At 34.1% G+C, this 27979-nt stretch overlaps 2 protein-coding genes across 8 annotated transcripts in view; one reads left to right on the forward strand and one right to left on the reverse strand.

Annotated features, from left to right (window-relative positions):
- LOC149797503 (uncharacterized) overlaps nt 1-6602 on the forward strand; it is a 28710-nt gene extending 22108 nt beyond the window's left edge. For 4 of the 7 annotated variants that reach the window (XR_016421838.1, XR_016421835.1, XR_016421836.1 and 1 more), the window contains exon 2: nt 6274-6602. Coding sequence is in view for 1 of the 7 variants with exons in the window: in XM_089962316.1 (XP_089818442.1) it covers nt 5456-5625; nt 6274-6436 (333 nt within the window). In the remaining 6 variants the exon portion in view is untranslated. The other 3 variants (XR_016421834.1, XM_089962316.1, XR_016421837.1) reach the window with 3 other exon arrangements.
- Nucleotides 6603-10845: 4243 nt separating this feature from the next.
- LOC149797504 (E3 ubiquitin-protein ligase RBX1) lies at nt 10846-27915 on the reverse strand. The gene is made up of 6 exons (XM_089962318.1): nt 27801-27915; nt 24028-24055; nt 21479-21529; nt 20601-20671; nt 14547-14632; nt 10846-11014 (listed from the first exon to the last, which is right to left on the reverse strand). The coding sequence occupies exons 1-6, from the start codon at nt 27894-27896 to the stop codon at nt 11002-11004; spliced, it is 345 nt and encodes a 114-aa protein (XP_089818444.1). The 5' UTR covers nt 27897-27915; the 3' UTR covers nt 10846-11001.
- Nucleotides 27916-27979: the final 64 nt, after the last annotated feature.

The following is a 27979-nucleotide window of genomic DNA, read 5'->3' on the forward strand; positions in this document are numbered from 1 at the left end:
TTGATATACCACCTGTATACATTTTTCATGAAAAGTAAACTTTTAGCCTCCTTTATATTTCATGAAAAAATTATACAACTCATAGTACACAAAAGAAAATGCAGCATACTATATATATATATATATATATATATATATATATATATATATATATATATATATATATATATATATATATGGGTTGTGGTGGGGGTGTAGTATGACACTACACATGCATGCATACATGAACATATGCATACACATTTACACCTACATGCATATCCACAAGTATACATACACACATACCCATTTGTCAACTGTCATTCATTTATTTGTTACAGTTTTATGCACTATCAATATTGGATTATGAAATATTTAAATTAATTTAAAATTATTTAATAAACTCTACCATTTTGTGTCAGATTTTTAAATAAACATGACTTTAGAGTTTTTGCACATCTCATTATTTTGCCCAATCTATTACGAGTTTCGTTGTTGAAATGACCGGCAATGTTCTTAGATGCCTAAACCTGATTCATTTCCTATATTATATATGTGGTCATGCAATATATGCATGTGCATCACTTACAAATGGTCTTCATTCACTCAAAATAGAAAAATACGTTACTGCATATCCATGATGTGTCAGCAGCATTTTTAATTTTATAGTTTAAGTTACAAAAATACAAAGGTAAATATGAAAAACTGTAAACAATATCCGTCATTTTGTTTGCATATCTTTTTATTTCAAAGTTCCTACGGTTTGAGATTTTATCATTTTTTCTTCAATTGATTCACATTAAAGCTCAAATCTGATACTTGCCTTAGCTTTTTGCTTAGTGAAAGTAGTATTCATCAACACATTGTAGGCACTAGTTACATCATCTCAAATTTTCAATTGTCTCTTCCATGATTAATTTTTTCATTTTCATAATCATTTTCGTGGTTTCCATATTATGGATTTTAAGAATGATACGGTTGGGCTTTGAGGGGTTTCTGGATATTCTGTGTGTAGTTATTATGTTAATATGGATAAGGGATTTTTCCTTCAGTGACATCTAAGAAGAACAGAAGAAGGTCTTCCCCATTTGTCTCTCAACTCCGATTATTTTTATGTTTGTTTTTTTTAAGTATTCTTTGCTTTTTTAACTGCATTTTGGACTTCATCAATATCTTTCAAAGTCTATGTAAGTTCGAGAAGGGCAGCATTTGTCTTATCTTATCTTATATTCCATCCCTTACGATTTTATTTTCCAGTTTGTATTTCTTCAAACTGTGTCATTTGTTTCTTATTTGAAGCTTTCCATCTGATGTTTTAGACTGCTCATACCTTTTATCAGTATTCTCCACCCTAATAGAAATCTCTTCTATTTTTGTCACTCTTATCAGAGAATTTTTTAAGATTTAGTTCTGACAAAATGTCACTGCTTTCTTCCTCGTCATTGGCCTCTGATTGAGACTTTCCAAAGCAGCTCAAAACCCATCCAACCTTTCCTCCCATCAACTGAATGATGTTCAACTAAAGCAATGTGTTCTTCTTGATCTTTGCTGGGCAGCAATTACAAAGGATATATTTTGAGTGGAGTAGTGTTGTGATTATGATGGCAGTTGGAGCGTCTTATTCAAAGTTTTGTAAAAGACTGTTGACGAAAGCACTAAAATATAGTAATAATTTATATCCATCATCTTCACTGAGACTTACAAGTGTACGTATGAGACATTACAAACAATTTCTACACGTATGCACTTAGATTTACAAGTGTAAGCATGAGACATTACGAACAGTTTCTACATGTATGCACTGAGACTTACTAGTTTAAGTATGAGACATTACGAACAATTTTTACATGTATGCACGAAGACTTACAAGTGTAAGTATGAGACATTACGAACAATGTCTACATGTATGAACTTAGATTTTAATGGACAGGAGAAAAACAAGGATGTTCACAAATATCGTTTAGTCAGACAAGAAAGCTAAATGGTCTCTTGACGAAATGGCTGTTTGGTCTCAGATGAGAAGACTTATGGATTTTGGGATTGACCATGCTATCTTCAGAAGAGAAAAAGGGGCTGTAGTTTATTTGATAAAAATTTCCAGGCCATAAATAGCTTAAAATACTCGATCTGATTTATAGAAAACCAGAAGCTGCAATATCCATTAGTTGAAAAGCATTAAACTGAAGGTAAAAATAAAAAATAAAAAAATAAAAACATATCCCAGCTCTAAAGATACCTGTCCCCAATTAAATGGTTGGTCCCTAAATTAATCTTACAAAGAAATATTAACTTCCATAATCAAGAGCATACTAACAGCTAATTGTCCACAGTGTTGAGTCACCTACCCATGGACATGTGTTGATCATATGACTTCACTCTTATACAAGAAAAATCAGGTAAACTATAAAATCAAGGTCCAATGTATGAAATCATGATTCAGTTTTTGAAGTAATATGATACTATTTTATTCACAGTAGTGCACACATTTGACACAGTAGAGTTATTTGTAATTGAAATTGATGGAAAACAAGAAAAATTAATCACTGGGTCGAGATCTACTGACTTGATTGTTTTGAAATACCAACTAAAGAGGACAACGAAAAATAAGAAGAAATGAACGAATGGATCATTAGTGACAGTGTTATGTATATCTATACTGTCTGTTTAACTTGTATCCATGACTGTTGATTGCAATGATCATGTGTAAATAGATTACATAATTAATTTTTATCAATGATTAAAGATTATATTTTGGGATAATGATGCTATAATATATCTTGTTTATAGCCTTGATAATGACCTGTGTACATTTTTGGGTAGTCTTCATTGGTATGATGTAGTATTGCAGCATATGTCACGTGGGAATGTATTGCAAAGTGTAATTTGGGGATGAATTGTGATGAGTGTCATAATAGAGTCGTGGAGATATAAATAATTATTACTATTCCTTTTTTAATGCTGTTCATATTTTATTTTCAGTCTGCAGAAATATTAAATGCTGTGATTAGATTTCATTTTAGAGGAATCATTTATTTAAATTATGTATTGGAATTACCAAGTACTTGTATGACTAATTAGACTGGACAATATTTTGGGATTATTGGCAATTTATTCAAAGATATTCTGGCCAATGCCATTGTGACACATCAAGAGTGTACTTCAGCACAGTCAAGGATATTGGTACAACAGCAAATTCAAGAAATGGATTACATTGGGAACACAATTCTTTTGGACTTGTGATAGAACTTTTAGGATTATTTTGGATTTTGTTCACATTATTGTAAGATTCTCTTAGGTGCTGTATGTTGTTTTTGGCATATAATCAGATCCAGCTGAAACTTATATAGATAAAACATGTCCCTCTCTCTTCATTAATTATGTATATGATTTTTAACAAGGACTGAGTTTAATTTTTTAAAAATCTACAATTAAATTGCCTATGGTTTTGTTCTCGTTTGCGGTACCTATATTCATGGATTATAGATATTTCAACCAATTTTATAAGAGAGAGAGAGAGAGAGAGAGAGAGAGCGAGAGCATACAATAGATGTAAACGATACAGCATTTTAGACACTCATTCAACCTACATAGCAGTTTCATTACTTCACTGACCAAGGATATCAGTTTTACAAATATTGGTAAAGACATTCACTGAACTGGCACTGGTTTCTTATTATTTAACAAATGGGTCTCCAGAATGGAGTGTGTCGAAAACTAAAATTACATTATGACAGATTAATACAAATGTATTTCTTCCAGGCTCCCCCTACCCATAATCTTATCATCAACATCATTAGCCTGGCATACCCAATTATAACTCAACATTATCTCTTTTTTTTAAAAATCCACAAAAGTTCATATAGAACACGTATATACAGAAGATAAATGAAGACAGCTATATACCATTCCAAATCCAGCAACTGATCACTGGTAAAAATGCAAAATATAGTCCACAAAAGTCTCCGTCCCCTCCAGTATTGTAATAACCAGCAATAGACAGAAGTGGAATGATAAATAATAAAGAGCTAGATGTCAGATGTAAGGAACAAGTTGAAAGTAGTATTTAAAAACAAAATTGCAAATGACAGAAAGAGATAATGCAAGAGGAACTTAAATCACTGAAGGTAAAATAAAATAAAATAAAACTTAAATATATAGTTAAAAGAAAAGAAACAATTACGCTCCCAAGCTGATGCTTACGATTTAGCGGTAGTCGGATATAGTCATTCAAATGTATCTCTACAAACACGTCACAGGCAAATTATTAGACAGCATTTTACAATATGGGTTTATTTTGGGCTCAGATCAATTGTGTCCTTAAAATTATGTCCATAAAATTATTTTTTCTCTTCTGTCCATTATAAGCAGTCAAATTTATAACACTGCAAGATAACCTTTCTTCAATAAATGCTTGTTTGATTACTACATTCCGCTGTTTCTGTTTTAATCTTCTGTTTTATTGTCAGCTGGAGACCGAAATCTAGAATTCAGCAGAAGATACTGTACATCTGTGTATGGAATCAATTCCTCAAATAGGAAACTTTGAATAATAATACTTACCAATACTGCATTTTAAATTTGTTCAACGCTGATTTCTGTACTTTCATAACATGCATGTTTGTGATTCACATTATTACTTCATACCCTCAAGAGGTTCATCAGAGTTAAAGACTGAATTTATACAGTGGTAGAATACAGCCTACAAAGTGAATTACAACAATACTATTTAAAGTTATCATGGTAAGAGCAAGACACACTACATTATTATTTCAATATTTCATTTCATTCTCTTTTAGACCCCTGTGAAGTGTCGAATTTTGAATTACAAAAATTTTAAAGTTGAATGCATTTAGCAAACAAAGTCTTATCACAGTTAAGCCAGAGAAGTCTTTGTGAAAGGTCACTTCAAACTTTCGTCGTTCATCTCCTCCTCCCCCAGTTCAGTGTAAACTTCCAAGGAACAATATTTCCGACCCAGTCAAATTGACCGGGGTATCTTAAAACGGTCCTTTGAAGTAAACATTTGAGCTACCGACCCTAACCGCTTGGTAAGAACCTATGTCCACTTATCATATTTTCAAAGGGAAATTTTCACACAGTCTTACACAGATTCTGAGCTGTCTAAATCTGATGAAGGAAATTATTTCTTTGGGAAAGATTAGAAACCCTTGCCTACGATTGGGTAGAATATATTAGGGCGTACACTTGAGAGCAATCTGACTATAAAGTGACGACCCTAGTGTAAATTCTTAGTCTAGAAAATTCTTAGAAGAGGAAACTTTGTCTCGACTCCGTGGAAGCCTAAAGATTAGTGCTTTCCTCGTGAAACAAGGAAAGGTACTGGTCGGTCGTCGTGTAAAACGAAAGGCATGTTTAGTGCTAGAACGCGGAAGTCCTGAAAGATAAGCAGCTTGTTGTTGTAGGGTTTAACGCCATTTTTCAGCACACGATAGGCTATACATGGCGGCCAGTATTAATGGTGGAGGAAGAACCCGGGAAGTCCCCAGAAAGAACCACCGACCCTCGAAAAGCTACTGGCAAGCTTTCTCACATACCCACATTGGCCAAATCCGAGACTCGAACCCACGCAGACAGTGGTGAGAAGGCAGTGATCCGTAACTCCGTAACGGAGAGCGCTTTATTCACGTAATATTCTCTTATTTGATTACTTGTTTTATGCGACTGTGTTTGCTATGACTAGGTTTCTATCTTTTATTCAATTCATGGAAATGTGTTGATGTTAGAGTTGTTATGCAACTTGCTTTATTCAATTTCATGAAAATATGTTGATGCTAGAGTTATTATGCAATATATTTTATTCGATTTCATTGGAAGTGAATGACATAATTGTTATGCAATTTACCTTTTTAATTATACAGTTAATAGGTCACTGGCAGAGTTGATTGCATGCGATGTTCATATGTGTAGATTTCATATGGTTATATGAGATAACTTCCTTTGTCGTTAGGGTGATACAGATCATCGTGAGTTAACGATAATTACCTAATTATATCTAATTTTGTAAGGCTTGGATAATCTTGTAGTTAAGGAATGCTAGGAGTTAAATTTCTTTTGAATTTCATGCACTAGTAATCGAACATGTAGCAGCATATGTAAACTAATATGGTAATACTTAGTAAGACTTGCCGCTGGAAAGTGAGGTCAATGTCCTACCGTACTAAACCAGAATTTACGTGGTGTGTGGATAGCCACAGGCTCTGAATAACGATTAAGTGAACTGTATGCATGTCTATACAGGTTATACGTTATTATGGGGTAAATTTGTCCTTTAAGGAACAGCTTTCGGAGAGAAGGACGAGAAAATCCGAAGACAGGAGTATGGGAAAAAGAGAGAAAGAAGGACGAGGTCAGAGGAAAAGGGCCAGAAGTTCATGAAGGGGCAGAACCTAGTGTTTGGAAGGATGAACTAGGAGACGTTGCTATACGGTCAAAGTGAATGAAGGTGATGCAATCAAACGTGGATACTGCGCTCGTTATGATGATGTAATACATCCAAATTGGACACACCTTTTAAATTCTACTTATATAATCTAACTTGAATTTAAATTACCGTTTTGTTCTGATTAAATTTGTTATTTTCTTGTCAAAGGTGGGCTTTTTTTGTTTTGTTTCTCCCCAGTATTCTCGCTCAGTTCTCAGTTGAAATTCCATTCTTCTTTTACTCCCGCCATGCTATAATATCGAGGTAGGTCATCCTCTGGATAATGCAGCCAAACCCAATTAACCACCCCTCTTTATAAGAGGGCGACATTACAACCCCGTTAGCAAAATAATAACGTAGGGAGCTTGTTGTTTTTATGGGTTGATTTCCATCATATGCCTCTACTATATTTAACTCCCTCATCCCAGTATTCAGAATGTCCCAAAACGCAATCAGATAAAAGGCAAAAATAATGTAAATGACCTGTGACGTTTTAATGTTAATTATTTCTTATTAAAAATGAGGAGAAAATGGGCATTATGTGATACATTGTACTTGAATAGTGCGTCACATGTGTCTCATCTTTTTAATTACGGAGGAGTGCAAGCAAGAATACGTTTTGAATTTGTATGTGTTTGATGATCTAAAAACGTCATATGTCCAACGATAAAACATTCTCAATGATCTGGTAGTTTTTAGTGTCTTTTGGAGATTCAGACATATTGCGAAATGTGCAGACTTTTACAAATATACGCCCATTTACTTAGGAACAAAATGAAATGTGTATTTTATAATGCTGACACAATACCATATGTATACATGTTACAGTGGAAATATAGTCATTGTGGTACATATCAAAATTATTTTATGCATTCACTGTAGTAGAAATGTCAGTTTGTCCACGTGTTGGAACCAAAACAATATTCTAGTAAAAGGTTATTCATGCATTACCTTTAAATTCTGTAAAACTATGAACTTGGTTCCCGCATGTGGACCACCTTTTCTTAAAAACAGCTCGAATTTAGCACAAATGGTTAAATGTGATATCAAGATCACGTGCTTATTATGTCATATCAAATAATTTATAAATATAAATTGCAATTTTTAGTTTTTCAGTGAAACATTCCTTGGCATGGTATTATGAGATACAGTTACTGACATAATGTTGAGTTTTGGGCCAAAAAAGGAGGCCTTAAAGTATCGACCCCATTTCATTTCACTGTACTTATGATAAAACTTTTAGGATTATTTTAATTTAACTCACAAAACTGTTAAGTTCCTCTTAAATTTGCATTTTATAACTTAGAGAATGAAATTATTTCTCAAGTTTTACAAAACTTGCTCATTTTGCTTCCTTCTATTACTTGCTTTAAGACCACAGAGTTATAAAAATAGAGCCCACGTTTACTGGACCATCCCCATTACATACTGATGCCGATGAATTTGATTTTACACCGACTGTGTCATTAAGAATTATAGGTTACTGCACTTGTATTGGAAAATATGAATGAGTTTTTCTGAGCTATACTACATGAGTTTAGTAGTAAAGTATTATTCAGTAAACAAACATGTACACATTTTCCCAAACAAATGTAGTAACCATTTTATTATATACTCATTTTGCATTCTACCTAAAACTGAATAACAAAAAGAAAAAACTACACGAAATGCAGTAACTAAATTTATGATGGATTCCAAAGTAAATACACAACCATATGTTCACCAATACACAGTAAAAACGTGCACATAGCACCATCCAGGGACCTTTGAACTTGGTTACATGGTCAGCATTAGTTTTCAAATTAACTGTTGTTTTGGTCTATTGGAAATCGAAATTTAAAGTTATGAAACAATGAAATCATTTTTCCAGTTGGTCTGGAATGGATGGCTTTTGATTTGTGTTGATCCAACTAAATTCTGCTTTGCTATTTGTGATGGACTGGATTTATTAGCTAGGTGAATCCATATGATTTAACTTACATGTGATTTTAGCAGTGGAGGGACTGGCCTTGATTCAACTGCAGCTGTTTCTGTTCTGTCATTGATTGTTTGGTATCATAATATGGGAAAAATATGAATTCTTTTAATTGAAATTGTCAAAAAGATGCTATGAAATATCACATTTCATTTTGCAGTAATGTGATTCATTTAGATTTTTAATGTAGCTTTAACAATTTTAGTCATATAGCTATGATGTCTACAATGTGGCAGTTTATAGCGATGCCTAGCTCTGCCAGAGACATGGAGCATTATCCTGACAGCAAGCCAACCAATCCTAATACTAACCTCTTAATGCTGAGTGCCAAGCGAGGCAGCTGCTAGCATCATTTTTATAAGTCTTTGGTATGACTTGGCCAGGGTTCAAGCCCGAAACCTTCTGCATCCAAGGCAGATACTCTAACCATTCAGGCCCTTGGATTAGTCAGTGCAGTAAGAAAAATGTAATTTCTGTTGGAAATCAAGCCAACAATACAATTCGTGGTATGCATCATGTTTCAGAACCCATGTAATTTGGATTTTAGAAAGTACACTTTTTTTTTTAAAAAAATTCAAGATGCAAAAAATGTAAGCATATTTATTGTTATTCTTCTTATTACTAATATTAAAGAATACATAAATTTATGTCCTGTCATTTGCATGTTCTTTGCTGGTGGGACCCCAGCTATTTACATGAGCAATATGGCTTATATCACCAGTAGAGGGACTTAAATCCAAAAATTGTATCAAAAAAGTTAAAGGGGGGAAATTGTACAAGGTAGCTGCAGTGCGACAGTCCATTTAACCAGTGGAAATAAAACTTCTTTGTCAACTTGGCTTGTTGGATCCGAGGCTCTTGGTTTTCAACCAAAAACTCGTTTAGTTGCATTTTTTTATAAATTTAATGTTTCAACGGACTTGTAAAATGGGACGTTTCTGAGGGAGACATGATAACCCTTGGCCTTATACACTTTCCTATGCTATTGTTATAGACCCTAGAGAGCACAGGTCATAGTCTGAACCATTTGATATGCAAATAGTTGTGAACATTTCTCTGAAATAACTGTTTAAATGATGAGAATGGTATTTTCATTACTGCATGTCTCATGTCTAATGTGGACTTGCAAATACCACGTTCATCCATTTGCTTGGTTGAAAGTTTCCTTTGCGACTCATGAGGTCATCCACATCATTAACTTTATCATCTCTACTTTCAAATAGATAAAGTAGTTTTAGTTCATCGACAAACAAATCTAATCCAAAAGCTAAAGTATCTGCAATGCGAGTGTACATTGTTTACAATCAAAGTATTTCCTAATACATATTATTTTTTGAACACCTCTGTCATGCAGGATGAAGCCATGCAGAATGGGAAAATAATGCACCATTCTGACAATTTAAACGGAGAAAAACAAAAATGAACATATAATAATGTATTTCTTTGTGGGAATTATCAATTTCATTGATTATATACCGTATGGATTGACAGATTATTTATGACATGGGGTTAAATATCAGATTGTTATCACTCTGCACAAGCTTTCTATTTCTGCATGCAAGACTTAAATTTATACCATGGTTTGAAGTATAGCCTCAGCAATTATTAGGTGAAAAAATGGCAAAATGTTTTTCGACTCTACCGCTGACCAATCAGATTAGCTGTGGTTTGATCTGGATTGATGCTTTATGGCACAGCAACACAAATAGGTCATTTAGTGCCACGGCAATTGGAGTAAAGTGCCTTGCACAGGGACACACCATGGTAGCTGACCCAGGCTGGTCCGATGGTAGGATTCAAACATAATGTGAGTGCAGAAGCTTAGATGGGGAGTCACTGGAACTTATACGCTACACATTGTTAGCAGGTAAGAACTAAACTTTGAAGACAAGGCCTTGAGATTGTAATTAGTGATAAATATTTGAAAAATCTGCAGATATAAGTCATGCCTAGCATAACTTTTCGCATTTGTTGGACAGTACATATGTACCTGGCAGGGGTACAATGCAGCATTGAGGTACATTTTGTCTTTTTTTTTATTTCTGTAACATACACAGCCACCCCCCTACTTATTAAATGGTCCAAGTCCTAGTACACCTAGTAGTCAAAACAGCCTTAGAGCAGCAATGTATGATATGGAAAAGTATGAACCGTGAGCTTTTAACACTATAAATCTCTTCCATAGCATGCAGCACAAATGCAAGAATCATAATATGGACTGGTATATAGGTAGAGAAATCAAATTTAAATTTCCACTTTTCATGTCTATACAAATTGAATTCACCTGAGACTAGATAAAAGTACTATAAATTTCTTCCACAGCATGTAGCACAAACACAAGAATCATAATGCAGACTGGTTTTTCAGTGACGAAGTCAAACTTGAAATTCATGTCTAGGTAACTGAAATTCACCATCCGAGACTGGATAAAAGTACTCATAACTATCTGTCAATGAATCCACTTTTAATTTACACAATACACAATACAAAATGACATAAAAATTCAACATTTATCAGACTTAAAGTCAAATTGCTCTTCCAGATATTGAAAATGGATGGTAAGCTTTTTAAAATGTGAACAGAATGGAGATTTCGTCTACCCCAATTAATGCCCATACCTGTAATAGAAAAATAAAGAAATATTTTAGAATAAAACAAACATTTATGAAAGTCGATTTTATAAAAACCAAAAACTTCTACTTCATTAAACATTAATACATTTTGTCCATATTTCTGTCTTGTCTGAAAAAAAGATGTCATATAATGACAGCTTTGTCATCATGATGGTGTAATAATAGAGGTATGTAAGATTTTTTTAAAAAAATATTTCTGCCAAATTTATCGGTACCATTTTATAAAATATTCATTAATAGTCTTTTGTCCTAAAATGGGGTTAATAAAAACCATTTGCAGACCTGTTTATCATTCTAAGAATTAAGCTGGTCTAACACCAACAGTTGTACTAGCATTTGGACTGTTATTTTTTTCTAATTTTACTTTACCATAGATGATTCTCTATCAGCTGAGCCCCCACCAACCCTTCTTTACCAACAACAGTTTACATAAACTGGCTGCTTAAGTTCTCAATCCTTGATGCATGCCTTCATTATAAGAAAATCCTCTCCTCTGTTACCCAGAATGATCATAAATCCCACTGATTTACTTGTAAACAACGTAAATTCATGGATTTGACCATACTCACAGTCCTAAAGAAGTCTGAATGTAGCACGCAATTAAGATTCTCAAGAGATTCAGTGATCAATAAGAGCCTTATAAATGCACAGAATGCTGACATGCTCTATCTTTGAACAGACTTCACCCAAACACTGATATCTTAAACTGCAGTTCAAATTTGTAAACTTTTCTGCTGAAGCTATGCTGAAATTGAAGCAGTAAACAGATCTGTATTTGTAATAAATATATGGAAGATAACTCAGGTCCCCTTCCAGATGCAAGTTCAGTGACAAAGCAAGTGGTTACTTTTTCCCTATAACCATAATTTTCTCAATTGTTAGTCAACAGTCGACAACTGAAACTTACCAAATATCAGTGTGTACCTGAAGCTTGCATCCAGATCTGCTGGGACTTCGACCTTGACAGCAGCATTGCCATCATAATGCCATTCACAAAACATTCATATCACTTTACAGACCTTATTATCTGGTGGTCTACCCCCATCTCCTCCATCTTACTACTTGTACAACATTACCTAAATCCCAAGTATCTGAATTACCAATTAATAATCGGCAAAACCACTTCAAATCTACAAAAGCAATTTTCAATCTCACACCAAATTATTAAAAACTACTGACTGATTTTTAACATGAAATCTCAGGTCACACGATATCATTACTATGACATTTTTAAGATCTACTGAATATATCTCAACACACTTTCAACAGAACTATACTGTATAGTCCTCTCAATCTCAGTGCTTCAACTAGACCTACATCGTTGAGTGATTTCACTTTGCGATCACAGTGCCAGCTTCTATGTCCTCACTGTTCTTTTATAGCAAATAACCATCCAACACATCTGCACATGAGATCCAAGTTAATTTATTCTGAGAACTTGTGATGTAATCATAATGATGTTTGGTGCATTATATAATATATGCTGGAAAATATAATACAAAAGCAGCTTTACTACATTTATCAAGGATGATAACTCACAAACACAGTTGTCAGGAATTCTGGAACAAAAATCTTGTTCATTACAAATACAGCAGATACATGCCTATACAGTCAGCACTAATCACAGTCCAGTGAGAATAACTGGCATGCTGAAGCCTCCACATCTAAAACTTTGAGGTTGGATGAAAACAATAAATCACAAACATGAGTTTTTCTCATAAATTATTGGCACCTTTCTCTACTCTTCATCTCTGCAGCCATTTTGTGTGGTTGCCTGTGCCAGTTTAGATTGATGTAGGGATTCTACAAGAAGCTGTGTTGTTTCTAATCAGCTACAGAACAGCTGACAAAATATTTTGTTTCTACAGCATCACAGTGAGGGTGGAGAGGATTAACGAAAAGTCCTCTACCATTTCCTTATACATCCTGACCAAGTTTCTGCAGTTTCTCACAGAGAACAGTTCTGCATACTGAGATTTATAATGGAGTTGCATTCAACAATCATCATGAAGTGGGAATGATTTCCTGTTCATCACTCCAGCACACAAACTAAAGGGGCGAGGCATGGGGGGAGAGGTAGGGCAAAGTGGGACACTGAGTTATCTACTTTGATGGACTTGTAAATTAATGTTATTTTTCTAAATTCTTCCAAAAAAATGTTTAGAAAATATTAGCTGAAAATACCATAACAGATAACCCTCATACGACTTCAAAGGAGAGACATTCCCATGTGCAGAATCAACACAGGACTTTGCTTATAAAAATTAGCTGCATAAAACAATCCAGGATGTTGGACTAGAAATTTTTGTTTGTTTGCAGAATCAACCCAAATATTTATATCATGTGCATTTGGTTTGGTTTGGCATTGTATGGTGTTTCAGCATACAAATTCAAAGCTGGGTCGCACTGGCAGTTTATGCACTGACCCCACAAATTGCTGACCATTTCAGGTGCTATGACCATTGCACAGTTTTGGAGACAGTTGGTAGGTTCGTCTACTATGGCATGTCCCCACACAAGGAATATTTACATATTTCTTTGGATAAGAAACATAAACCAAATTTAAATTTGAATATTGATAATAACAGTGCAGTAGCTGATATAGCATCTATAGAATAAGTGCACTACATAAACCAGTTAATGACAAAACGAGAGAGATCGAGAGATCAAATGTCAAATAATTTATGCCAAACCAAGTAAATGCAAGCAAACAATCTGTAATTGACGGTTCAATGTGTTTTACCTGTGTTGGAAAAAAAATCACAGAAAGGGAATACTGCTGGAATCATACAAATGTTTTCAATATTATTTGTTTCAATAAATTAAATTTAGTTTCACTGCAGACAGTTAACACACTTCTGCTGTTAATTGCAGTTATAAATTGGGGCTGTTAAATATGATGCTCCAAATCATATGGCTTTGTGTAATACAGATGATACCTTTCAAAACCCAAAGCTGACATCCATGTTTGATGAAATTTTTTGTCAATACACATAATTTAAGGCAGTGTTGCCCATGGTTACTAATCTGACTTCTACAGAACATCCCCTGAAACCAAATGGGTCTATCCTATGACTTCATTCTCCATTTGCACATGTAACCACTATGAACTAGTGGGGAGTTTCTATTAGGCACAACACCCTCACTCTCCCCATAATATTTAATTTCTCCTTCAATTTCTTACATACTAAAATCACAACCACTTTCTTTTGAAAAGGAAACTTGTCACCTATTTACTGTCTAATCAGCTGGTTTCTTGTTCTTTACAATGGTTTTAACACCGAAAAATCATATAAACCAGTTGATTAGTGCTTATGTTTTTACCTACCTGTGTCCATGAAGAAAAGTCATGTTCAAACTTTAATTCAAAAGCTTTATATCATTTTAAATTTCATTATCATTGTCTGCATGGTCGACTTTTCACAATTTTTTAAAATAATTCTGCAAAATTAAGAATGGCTGGCATCTATGTACATGACTGTCATTTATGGAGGCAAACATACAAAGAAAGGCTTACTTTTGAAACTCCCACTCCCTGTTGTCTAGTGGACACACCTGCCTGGTCTTCAGCCATCTAGAGATACAGTGGAAATGGAAGGCATGCTGCAAAAGTACCAGCTGTTAAATTGAATGTCTTGCAGAATTTTATCAGACAAATATTGATAAATGCTGACAAGTGACTACGTATGCATGTATGTATGTATGTATGTATGCATGTAGTGTTTTATGTCACCTCAGCACAAAAGTGGTAATGTGGTGCCAACAAAAAGTTAAGTTACAAAAATATGAACTGCACAAATATTAAGTATCTTAATCTCTTGTAAAATATTTAAAATTTGATACACGATAAAATATATAATAAAGAAATGTATATATGCTATAATTTTCTGTAATATGTAAATAAAAAAAGGTAAATCCTTAAAATATGATCAAAAATTTGTTGCATAAACCACATTTCTTTCAAAAGTTCAAGATGTTCAGGTATATTATGTCCTTGTACAATTTCTTTAGCAGTTCACATCAAAGGGTAGAAATCGGTACACTCAACAAGAATGTGTTCTACTGTCAGGGTATACGATCTGGATGTGGTTCACTTTACAGGACGTATCCACAAGTTGGGAATGTGTGTCCAATACATGATCAACACAGTACCAACTCATCTCTCCAATTTGTTCTATACAAAGTAACAATGAATATAATGTTTCTAAGTTTGTGGAATTTTCAATCCAATTATTTAGCCAAGTATGACAAACACGACAATTTATACAACTGTTTAAGTCAGTATATAAAATCTTCCACTGAAAACAGTGAGCCTTTTTTTAACAAGACAGCTTTGGCTACTTTACCAACCATTTCATTAAACGTTATTAGACAGCCAACAGTACAAAACATGTATCCCAGTTTGTATGAGAACATGATGTTTCTGTAATATCTGTGATATAAATGGACTGGCAGATTAATGATTCTGTAAGGCATTCAATGCATAAAAGGGAATCTCAAAAGATGATGTAATTTGTTTTTTGAGTTTTCAATGTAGTTTAAAGCTTTGAGTATTGCTGTGATTTCTGTAACGAATGAGATTTTATCCAGTAATCAGAGTCAATTTTGTTTCAGGTAAAGTGATGGTTCACTTGCCTCAACATAGAGATTTTCTGAAGGAGTCATTCCATATACACCCATACAAAATCCAAGTCCCTGATTGGGTACAAAAAGCTTTACAAGTTGATCTATACCAAGTTCAACTCTTACTAATGACTGGTATACAGACCAGTTTACCCTTTACTGGCTCCATCAGTAGTCCAAAAACAGTCTCAATAGTTTTCAACAGCTGTCAGCAGTATAGCTAGCTATAAAGCTAACAGTTTTACAATAACAAACACTTCATCCAAAAATGCATTTATTGTCTTTAATGAAAAAATACACAAGTATCTTTTTCTTTTACCAAGAAAAGAAACATCTTTTCCTAAAACCAGTATCATACTACCTGTTCTACTTAAATTCTTAAATAGTTTACCTTCCCTGTTGCAATTTTGTTGTTCAGAAACATTTTCTTTAAATCCCAGCTTAGTGAATCAGCTGTTTTTTAATGTCAAGCCTAAAGGTCATTCATCATTACTTCAGCAGGGATAATGTACATTTCCTCACTGACACTGTGCTTTACGTATGAGGACAGAGACTTATTTGTGGCTTTAATTTTGGCCCATTCCTTGTGGGATTTGCACTCAACATGTCTTTTATGATTGATTCTAACACCATATGCAACAACAAAAAATTCAATCTGCTCACACCACAGTGAACATATGGCCAAATATATGTATTAATCTTTAAAAACTTCTGGCAAGCACTCAACTTTTCGACTTCTAATTTTCTTTGCACACCATGCTGGTCAGCCATTAACAAAAAAAAAACAAATGCTTCCCTTAGATGAATGCAGATGTTTACGTTTTTCGGGAACCACTGAATTAGCACTTCTTTGACTTTGACAAAATAATGCTTTTTAATGAAAATAAAAATTAGAGATGGAATTATCTGCGTTGTTGCCCATTCTCCAGTTTTGTCTAAATGATATGTAGTCAGTATTTTTCGGGCTTCATCTGCACAAAATATGAAGGATCCAATCTGTATTTACCATGACTACCATTAAATCTAGTGATTTTGACAATTTTCTCCGAGACATCTATTATTTGACAGAAAAATTAGCATACGGCTGAAAAAATAGTCCAAAAAAGGAGGTCTTCTCAACAACAGGAATAAGAAAACTAGCTCAATACAGCTTTGGGTCATCATGAATATGATGTAATCCATAGAAGCACATATAAACAGTTTGTATTTTGAAAATATGAACCTATTTTCTTCTCACCATTTTTTAAAAACTGTTAAAGCTTATATGTAGTTGACATTAAAGAGTATGCATACTCTCTGATCTATAGCAGATAAAAAAGACATCAACATATATCAAAGAGCCAGTCTCTTGATTAATGCATTTCACTGTTGATAATTTTGATGCTGAACAGGGTAAATCACAACACGAGTAACTTTAAAGGTTACATATGTATTTAGAAATAATCCCACATACTTTTCACATTTTCAATTTTATAATATAGGTTGACAAAACATTCTGTTGGCTAGCATAGATGGGTTTTGGGAGAAAAATTTGGGAATCATTTTTTTTATATATTCCGTCACTGATGGTATAACCAGTACAATCCTGACTAGTGATAATCTTACACAAGTACATCACAAATGCTACAGCCATCACAGCAGTGCTAAACAAAATCCCGGGGCCCCTCTAATATCATATTAGGCCTGTTTTGTATTTTAAAAGAGGCTCTCATTGTGTTTGTTAAAAAACCAAAACAAATTTATCAGAGAAAACTAAGATTGTGCTGATGAAATGCAGAAATGTATTTTCAAGATGTTGACACACCTTCCATAACACGCCGCAATCTGATTACAAATAAGATCCCCACTATCCTATGTGAAGTTGAAATCTGAGCTTAATCAAATTTTAACATGGCATGTCATGCTAAAAACATAATTTTGTACTCCCAAACCACCTGACACAGTCATGTTTCAAGAAAACACAATTTTCAGTAATCTTCAAAAATAAAAGAAAAAAACACCACAGTGAAGCCTATATAACTGTAAACAGTCACGACTTAAGCTGATGTAAAACTATCCTTTGCTCAGTTAAAATAGTAACTTTTTGGCAAAGAGGTCAGGTATAAACCACCATTTCATATATTGCTTAACTTGCTGAAAATAGCTAGTGAGATGTGTTCAAAGACTGCAGTGGGTGAGCCCACTGCTAATTTGCATAGATACGATCAGGATGTGGAACAACCCAATAAAATGCAAGCATGATCATTTCACTAATGCCAACAAAAGTACACTACTCCCTCAATAACTCGCGAACCCGCTTATAACACGGTGTCAGGCGTGGATCCCATTTTTTAAACCTGAAAATACCCTAAAATATTATCTCTATTTGTTGAACTTGAAGAAAATCGTGATCAAAATTGGTAACGAAACTCTGATGTATCGCTTGTTTTATCGTTGAAAACGGTAGATAGTACCTGGAAATTTTAATCAACACTACGAAATATCAAATTTAAAAATAACTCATACAATTTTTTAATTTTCTTTCCAAACGACATTCCAAGTACACCGCAATTAACAATATATAAGGAAATTTTGATCAATGAAAATGTCATGCCGAGTGGAGGCAGTACTTTACTAAATAAATACAAATTAAATAATTTTTTATCAATTGAAATTTGGGTTCTAGTTCCATCTTTTAGTTCCTTTTAAGTGTAATCGTCATAAGTGCAATGTGTCCTCTTGTAATTATACGTAAAATGCGTCAATCTACCATAACAGCTATGTCCGCGAGCGTTTCTCTGAGAACCTAATTAAGTGCCAACCGTGTTTTGATAACTGACTTGCGTAAGTATTTGTTGTATTGTTGCACTGAATTAAAAGCTGTCCTCCTTTATATTATCACATTAATTATGCCTTTTGAATAAAAAAATGGAGGTGGAATAAAAGAAAAGTTAAAAGGCACAAAAATCAGACTAACTTAAAATCTAGCGGCTCGGTTGTATGTCAGGTGAACTCATTTCATTTGATCAATCAAACACTGTAAAAAATGTTATTGTGTATGTAACAGAAACTACCTTAAATTAACCAACTCTTTCATAACTGTGATCAAAGATAACAAGGCAGCAAAGCAAAAAGAATACTTCGTAAAATAAAGAGCTTGATTTCACAGATACGTACCATTGTGGGCAAGCGAATTTCAGAGAATTCTTGAACTGGCATTTAGATATATCCTCCGGGATGATAAGAAATTTCATTATTACTTCCAATGAAATCACGACATTAACACTGTACTAACTGAACAATACAAAATTGAGTTTTGCGATAGACGTGTCACGAAATAAATGTTGCATTTTTTGAAGAAAAAAAGGAATCTTGTTTGGTGGTGTATCAACAGTTAGTCTAGTTTCCAAATTGTGGACTACCGATTTGGCAAGATACTATTAAATACCAGTATGGGAACCAGACTCATCAAGAAAACAAAAAGCAGTGATGTATTACAGATTTTTCACGTACACATGATGGTTGTTCAAACCAGTTGGAATGATCTTTCATATGTTGAATATTTTGAGAGAAAAAAATGTTATTTAAACAGAATAATGAACAACTTAATTAGAAAAAGCACATTATTAAAAATTATTATTGACGTGATTGGTAAATGATGATTCAGTTATTAAACAGCCCAGTTCTCTAACGCAACCCCCCCATATGGTTTTCTCGATGTCAAAGCCATTTTTTAAAATTTTTTGAGGTCCCTTGGTAACTCGCGCCTTACTTATAGTGCAGTCTATGTTTGTGGACCCCGTTGTGTGCGAGTTATTGAGGGAGAGGTGTACTATAATTTTAATTAACAAACAGGGCAATCAAGAAGTTATCTTGCTGTTATAAATAGAATTTATATGCCCCCATCTTCTGTGTACCATCATATTGCTTTCAGACAAACAGAAACAACATTGGAGTGTACTCAATGTGATGCTGACATTAAACTATACTTTATACACAGTCATGGTTACTACAGAATTCTGAATGATACGTTCAAAGACTTTCCCAAACTTTCAAAGACCACAAACATAGATTTAAAGACCTAATGCTGGCTAACATTCTTTACATAAAAAGTTTTGTTTTATGAGAAAATGGTGAATGGTGTTCAACCTTAAACTCTATATAAACCAAGAAACATTATGAAGGATGAAATTTCTGAAAATGCGTTTTTGGTCAAAAGTGTTCAATAATAGCCCAATGTCTTAAAAATGCAGCAAAATTTACCCTTCCAAACATTACTGTAATCAGAATATTTCTGCGAAACACTTATCTTTATGGCATGAGTTACCATTATTTTGCCCAGAACTACTAAACAGCTTAAACTTTGGCATATTTTTTCCACTAAATGAATGTATGTAGTGGCCACCTATCAAGGTAAAGTGGCAAAAACAAAATTTCAGCCAGGGCAAAACCATTTTCATTTAGGACCAACTATACACCATAATGAATCTTCTGGTGAAAAGTCCATTTCAATATGACATTCTGTTCAGGTGTAGCTATAACCAGATTTACAAGATGGTTACTATGGCAACCATACCAAATGGCAGATCAGTATAATTTTCATTAAAGACCATAAAGACATCATAAGAAGTCCTTTGGTGAAAACGCAATGTTGATATGACCACTCATCCTAAAGGAGTAGCAATAACAAGATTTTCAAAATGGCCACTGTGGTAGTGATACTGGTAGCTATAGCAACACAATTTTCATTTAGGACCATCCATTGAGATATATGTGTGTGTAAAGTTTTATTACAATCCTCCAAGTACTTTAGATAAAGTAGTGATAACAAAACATTTACCAAGAGATTGAATGTTGACAGACAGCAAGCAATCTCAAAAGCTGTTCTTGTCTATGACCAGTCAAGTTAAAAACTGAAATCAAGTCCTCAGTGAATATTTCTGCATTAACATGTACTATTAATACTTACATTACACACCCCCCATGCCACAGTGCACTCCTCGCTGGTGGCAGATGCTTGATTAGCCTGACATTCTATACCTGAAAGAGCAACAATGTGAAAGGTTAAAGTCTGCCCAAATTTACCGATTAGTTATCAAGGTGACCCTTATCATGAACTCAAATTACTGAGTCTATATTACTCTGATAGCAATACCATGAAGGAAACAATAGTCAATTTCATGCTGACTTACCAGCAGATGTTAGAACCTATTGGAGCTGTGTTAACTTCAGCAACCCAGGCTAAGAGCCTTACTCTGTGGTCTAACCAAAATGGTAATTAAAGTGAGAAAAAAAATACATGTCATACCTACTAAATAAAACTGACTATACCCAGATATTGCCTGCAAAGACAGTTCATGTTGGAAAATATAATCCCTTTAGTCATATCTACTGGATTCCTGACACTTATGAATATAAAAAAATGATACTGAAATTAAACAGATTATATAAACGACGGAGTTCACAGGAAATGAAAAATGGCATTTTGATTATACACACAGTGGTGAGCAGTTCAAATAAGCAAAAGTCCCTTTTATCACATGGTGTTAATCAGTGGGCACAATGAAAAGCCTAAGATTTGGGCACAACTTTATCACTGCTTACAATCACAGAAATTAAATCATGCACATAAGTGACTATGTGTGCTACCTTGTCACAAAAAGAAGCATTTTGAAATGGAGAAAAGGGAAATTTTTTTGTAAAAGAGCCTGGCAGGATGTGAAAACAATGGTCTGACATAGGAATAATAAACCCTAAAATGACCTGTGGGAAACACTACTTACACCACTATGCATCTAACTTGTAACATACCTTGTACTAAATTTATTACTCACTCAAACAACTTACATAAATCCATTATATGATTTCTGCAAATGGCACAATTGTCTACCACAATGTCTGCAAAAAGAAAATAAAAATTATTAAAAGATTCAAGATTAATTAGAGTAGTGACCTAATATCAAAAGTGGAATTCCAGATTTGAGGTCAAGGTGGATTTCAAAGATAAATTTTTCTTTCTCTAGGGTCAAAATGGAAAATGGATACAAGATATAATTTTTTCCCACCTATTATTACAGTTTCAAAGCAAAAATATAAAACAGTAGTTAATAAATGACAACATCAATGTATAATGGCCAATGGCCCCTTGTATTTTCTAAATGGACAGGGTCCAATATTTTACATCACTTCCAATTCTCATTTACCACACCATTAAATTGGAGGCAATCAGCATAATGCAGTGTAAATAGTTTAGCTCAGCTCAACACATCAGTCCCTGTTACTCAGATGACTACATGAGTGTGTGTGTGTGTGTGTGTGTGTGTAATTTGGATTTTTAACATAGCTTATAACAATTTTTCAGTCATATCGCTAAGATGTCTGCAGTGTGGCAGTTTATAGTGATGTCTAGCACCTGGGCATCATGCCACAGACATGTGGCATGATGTCCCACCCAGTCACATTATCCTGACACCGGGCCGACTAGTCCTAACACTAACCTCTTAATGCTGAGCGCCAGGCAAGGCAGCTGTTAGTACCATTTTTGTAAGTCTTTGGTATGACTCGGCTGGGGATCGACCCCACAACCTCCTGCATCTGAGCTGGACGCTCTAACCACTAGGCCACTGGAGTGGTTCAAATGACTACATAATGCACAGCACATGAAAAGGGATTAACTAACTACCAGAAACATTACAAGTACATAAACGTGTGATATTTGCACTGATTTATATGATGCCATGCCATGTGGACATGTCATTCATGCCCAAGTGGGCATTTCTTATTTTTTGAGCCACTGATACAAAAGTGCAACCTACGTTAAACCCTATGGCTGGCTCAAAAAAAATGCGGAGTACAAGATAAGATTTTGATGAAATGGTTATTCATCCCAAGTTTGGAACAACTGGATTTTTTAAAAATATTTTGACATGTTATTTCTTTAATACTACACCACACAATTTTATATACTATACTTTTGTATCAACAAGACATTAATTCAATTGCATCTAATGGCCTAGTGATCAAGACTAACTTAGGATGGGTTCAGCTATAGGCCACTGTGGCCTACTTTTGCTCATATTGATTAACACTAACCAAGATGACTATACCTATCAAGTTTCATACAGTAAATACAATGGTGTCATTGCAACTGAGCTAAGTGCAAAAACTTAACATTATCACAAGGATTTAAAAGCAGAACACTATGATTACATTGTCTATGATGAGCAGTAACCATAACCATGAAGATGGGCCACTGTGACCCTCTTTTCACTGTACTGAGCAATACCTCCCTTGATGAATATACTCATTGGGTTTCATAATACATACAACAGTGTCACTGGAACAGAAATAAATGCAAAAACTTAGCATAATCACTAGGATGTGAAAACAGAGCACTGTCAAGAAAGAAAAAAATCATGAAGAGCAGTAACCAAAAAAGTACACATAGCACTGTCACTGCATCCAGCTAAAATGTAATATCTAAAACATAATCAGTGGGGTGTAAATGCATTTTGTCAGATTATATTTTGTTCTCTACATCTGTTGTAATATCAACATTACCAAAACCAATGGCACTTACTGAATGTGCTAGGCAAAGTCTCTTTCTAGAAAAAGACTATGACCACACACACTTCACTTAGGAAAAAAAAAGACAATCAATATTGCCTCCAGTTTATCTCTATTCAGACTTAAATGTGTGAAATTGTATCCACCATTTTCGCTCCATACAGGAACATTTTTTGTGGACTCAACGTTTTTGAATTTTCATTCATATGGGCGTACACTATATCCCCGAATACAAACTTTTTTCTGTATAAATTTATCAGTTATCCAGACAGCCACTGATCCAAACAAAATCGATGTCTTTCAGTGAATTTTGATAATGGACATTATAGTCTATCCGAGTTACAGGTACAATCATATCATCAGAATATTACATAAATGGTTTCCATCTAGGTAAGGCACTTAATCTCCTATATCAGTCTGTTACATCATGCAGTGTTCTTGCTGACTTTTCCAATCAAGGACACATTTTGTATCCCCCCCTTCCTTATTGTGCAAGAAAAGGACAAATTCATGAACTTTGGGAACAAAAGATGAGATTTGAAATTTATCCTAATTGGGGTAGGGTGGGGTATATAAATGATGTAATGGGTAATAAACACTTTTACTGACTATAGGTATTTGAACATCATTGAATCTACAGTGTAAGACAAAGTTTGACAGTTATCATTAGCAGTAGGTTCCATTATCTCCCCTTTTAAGAACAAAATACATGTGAGAAACCACAAATACATAATGAACACCGTACAAATTTGGCCCTTTACAACAGTATGTATATGTCACTCTCTACTGATTTGTACCAACAAAAATGAAAGTGAGACCAAACAACTTACCCCATGCCCATAATGCAACAGCATTCCACTGAAATACAGAAATATAAGAATGTAAAAATATGAGTTGAAACATGTCCAAGCTTTCTTCACTACATACACTACCTATTTTAATCAAAATTAGTGTGCACATTATGAGTTTATTGTATGATCTTTTTCAATGACACTGTTTTTTGAACAAGCTACCTATAAAAAACTGTCAATAGGTGCTATATTATGTAAACAAACAAAAAACACAAAAATTGTTTCTCTCATATATATATATATATATATATATATATATATATATATGGAAAGAGAGAGAAAAAAGGGAAGGGATATTTACTTGAAACAAGTGAATAACATATTTCAAGTGGGTACAAAAATTGGTATTTTCAAAAGTGGTTCAGCCACAAGTGAAAATAGTTAATTTTTCACCTACAAGGTGTACCCCTTATTTACCCTGAGCAAATCAATGTTCTGTTTGTTTTATGCTCAAATGTGTTGGCTATCAATATGTGTAGCATACTGAAGTTACAGACTGCTTACTGTATCCTGTGCAACAATGTCAGCAGTTAGCCTTTTATTTTCTGCTGTGTTTTGTTTATGTTCACACAGAAAATATTAATAGTTAACATATATTTCCTTCCCAAATCAAGGTAAAACAAACACAAATTAAAGAAAAAAGTATATGTATACAGCTGGGTTTGAATCTGGTTATCTGCAACCAAGGTGGCCATACTGAACATGGTTGAAAATTTCTTGGTCAGATATAATAACAACATTACATAAAAATCAACATTTTTAAAACAAATGCCATACATGAACTAATTTTACACACAGTTACATAATTATTTACATTTCTGAAACTTTATTTTATTCTTCTGATTTTTAATGTGTTGTAACACACACACATTATTATATTCAATACATGCACCTTTTGCACTTTTCAGAATGTAATCAAGGCTCTTAAAGTCTATGCAGCAGGTGTCAATATTTATTTTACACTGTAAAAAAGATGTTAGTGTTTCTGCATTCAGGGACTTCATGCAATATATATTTTTTCATCACAGAAAAAGATCTCTCAGTCTGCATTGTCGTGAGGCAAGGTAAGTAGTCGCTGAACAACTATTTTCAGATTTGGGAAGCAGATGCCACCAGTACTATTTCCCTGGATGATAATATCCAGCCAGTAGCTACAAAAGCTACTTTTCTGGTCATCGTCTGTTAATACAGGCACACACTTGACAGGCAGCATGCAATAGTCCTCCAAGGTATTTTTAAGCACTTCATGATCCAGGTGTGGAGCAACTCAAAAACGAAAGAGTCGTTACTAGTAAAACAAACAAAAATAAACATGTGCAAGGTATTTTGAAAAAGACATTTTTAAGGTGTAATATTAACTTCTTTGGATTTATCTTCGCTGGCTGCCCTTCATGTGCCACACAAACTCTTGACGGGCCACCTTGTGACATGCATGGTGTAGGTTGTCTATCCATGCCCTATGCTATTACATCAGGATCTGTCCAAAAATTGAAATCTAAAAATAACAAAATCGCCAAAGTAGCAGTTCAGAAATTTATACCTCATAAGCTGGTGATCAGTTCTACTAAAATTGCATATGTAGTGTTTGAAAAGTTATGAATTTGATATTTACTGTACCAATTTTGGTCAAAAAGTTTATATAAATATGTGTAACATATCTGTGATCCATGGAAATGATGTCACTAAGTATCTGTGCATCTTCCTGTTTGGATTACACATCTGACCCACTTAATTCAAAGCTTAATTTCAGGCAATGTACATCTGCTAAAATATCTTTAAAAAATGGATAAATCATTGTTCTTTCTAAAACTGTATGTGTTGTGTGTGCATTTGGCAGAATAAAAGGATAAAATAGAACTTAAATATTTTGTCGTGCCTTTGCTCACCTTAAAATGCACGCTAAAATTAAATTAATGCCACATACGCAAGATCTGGGTTTTTTACTTGACATAAAACCAATAATTCCATGCAAGACATTATCACTTTAACACTGAGTATGGTGCAAAAAAAGACCTATCTGATCTTCGTGTCTAATGTTAATTTTTCAAAGCAGATTAAAGTTATCCTCATGTTGCTGGCGCATAGCTAAAAATGATTCTGGATCATGCTTATTTTTCGAAACAAAATTACATCCAGACTCCCAAGATCAACAATTATTTAAAAAAAACACAAAAAAACCCAATAAATTTGTATCAGAAAAAAATGTGTAAGAAAGGGTTGGTTAGCTGTACACTGACAAAAACTAAAAAATAAAGTATAATTTACATGCACCCCTTACAAGATGACAGGTATGCCAGTGAGAAAATATAATTTGTATTTCATTCCAGTGAAAATACCGCAATTAATTCACCTGGAAAATCCAGTAATTCATGGCCTAGCATATTATATTATGACTTTCATTTGATGTTCCTCTATAATATCATTTTTTTTAACTCATGCATGTATACAAAGGTATCACAGGCAGAAGCAGACTCTAGTGAAGTGTATGTAATCAAGTGACATAATACACTAATACACAAACTACCTGACAAGGAGTCATCTGGTTCAAATCATGCCAAGAGCAGTACAAAAAAAATCTAAAAGCCTGATGCCCAGAAACTCTCAAATTTCAGATTGAGCCCTTCCTGTAAAATAAGTAACAGTCCACTGGGCATGTCACAAAAATCAAATTTAGCTGAGAAAGCTTTCATTCCAATGATGAAATGTGTGTCATGCTAAAAACACAATAAAAAAATAAGATTTCTATGATCCTACAAAAATAGAACAAAAAATAAACACTTCAGTACATGCCTGTAACAAAAAGCACATATAAACAGTAAGCAGTCATGACTGGAGCTGATGTAAAACTATCCTTCGGGCAGTTTAAAAAAAGGTAATTAAAAGGCAAAGAGATCAGATATAAACCACCATTACATGGTTTGCTGAACTGGCTCACAATAGCTAGTTTAGTGTGTATGAAAACTGCAGTGGGTCAGCCCATTACACTAATTTGCTTGGGAAAAAATGATCACAAAGTCTAACAACCCAAAATAGGTCAATCAAATTGATGCTAGATGCATGTAGATGTATACTATAGTCATGTGACATGGAATGCAAATAGCGAGATCCAGGTCAGATTTCAACAATGATGTGCTTTCGTCTCATCTGTCTGCAGACTAAAGACATGATGAATGCAATGCTTGTGATTTTTTTAAAAATAAATCTTATTTCCTGTTGATTTCATACAGATAATCTTGATGAAAAGTCTTTCAACTTTGGTAAGTCGGCTAGAAAGTGGCTACCCTATGTCCAAACATCAAAAATGGGGTGGCAATGGACAAAGGAAACTCGGACTAGTGATTTTTTACGATAATTTAAGAAGCAAAGCAGGCAAAAATAAATTTCAGAACAATTGGTTGACGGAATTTTACTTCGTGAAGCACATAAGCAATAAATGTGGAATATTTCATTCTTGGCACATACGGCAAACAACATGACACACGTCATTTTAGAGCCCCCGTGGTCACTAATACATCCTGTGAACTGGAGGTCATTAATAATGATATTAACGAGTATTTAATCAATTACTGTCGCCAGTTTTAAAATACTTCCTTTTTTTTTTTCGTTTTCCACCCCGAGTAGTCTTTACGCTTTGTCGCAGTAAACCCGTAGTAAACCTCAGTTGGTCATAATTACTACGTCCCCACTTTATTAAGTATTTTTCATCATAAATTATTAAGAAACGTGTATATAGGTTAAGAAACAGCTGAAACCTTTTTGACTTCAAATCGTTTTTTGCCACTTTTGTCACCAGAAACCCCAGACATTTCCCCAACCTCTCCCTCGTCTGTGTCCATTGCGGCTGCCATTTTGGTAATGTACTCGAAACATTGGGCTCCAACTTGGAATATGGCCATTTCTCGAGATATAGCCCACAACAACTTGGAATTCC

Source organism: Sinohyriopsis cumingii, chromosome 6 (genome assembly GCF_028554795.1).
Source record: "Sinohyriopsis cumingii isolate HCF-2022 chromosome 6, ASM2855479v2, whole genome shotgun sequence".
Taxonomy (NCBI): Eukaryota; Metazoa; Mollusca; class Bivalvia; order Unionida; family Unionidae; genus Sinohyriopsis; species Sinohyriopsis cumingii.

Coding starts and splice junctions, on each gene's coding strand:
- LOC149797504 (XM_089962318.1), bottom strand. CDS start 27,896: ATGGCAGCCGCAATGGACACAGACGAGGGAGAGGTTGGGGAAATGTCT. Junction 24,056..27,800: donor AACGATTTGAAGTCAAAAAG/GTTTCAGCTGTT, acceptor TCTGTATTTCAG/TGGAATGCTGTTGCATTATG. Junction 20,672..21,478: donor AAATCATATAATGGATTTAT/GTAAGTTGTTTG, acceptor TTGCTCTTTCAG/GTATAGAATGTCAGGCTAAT.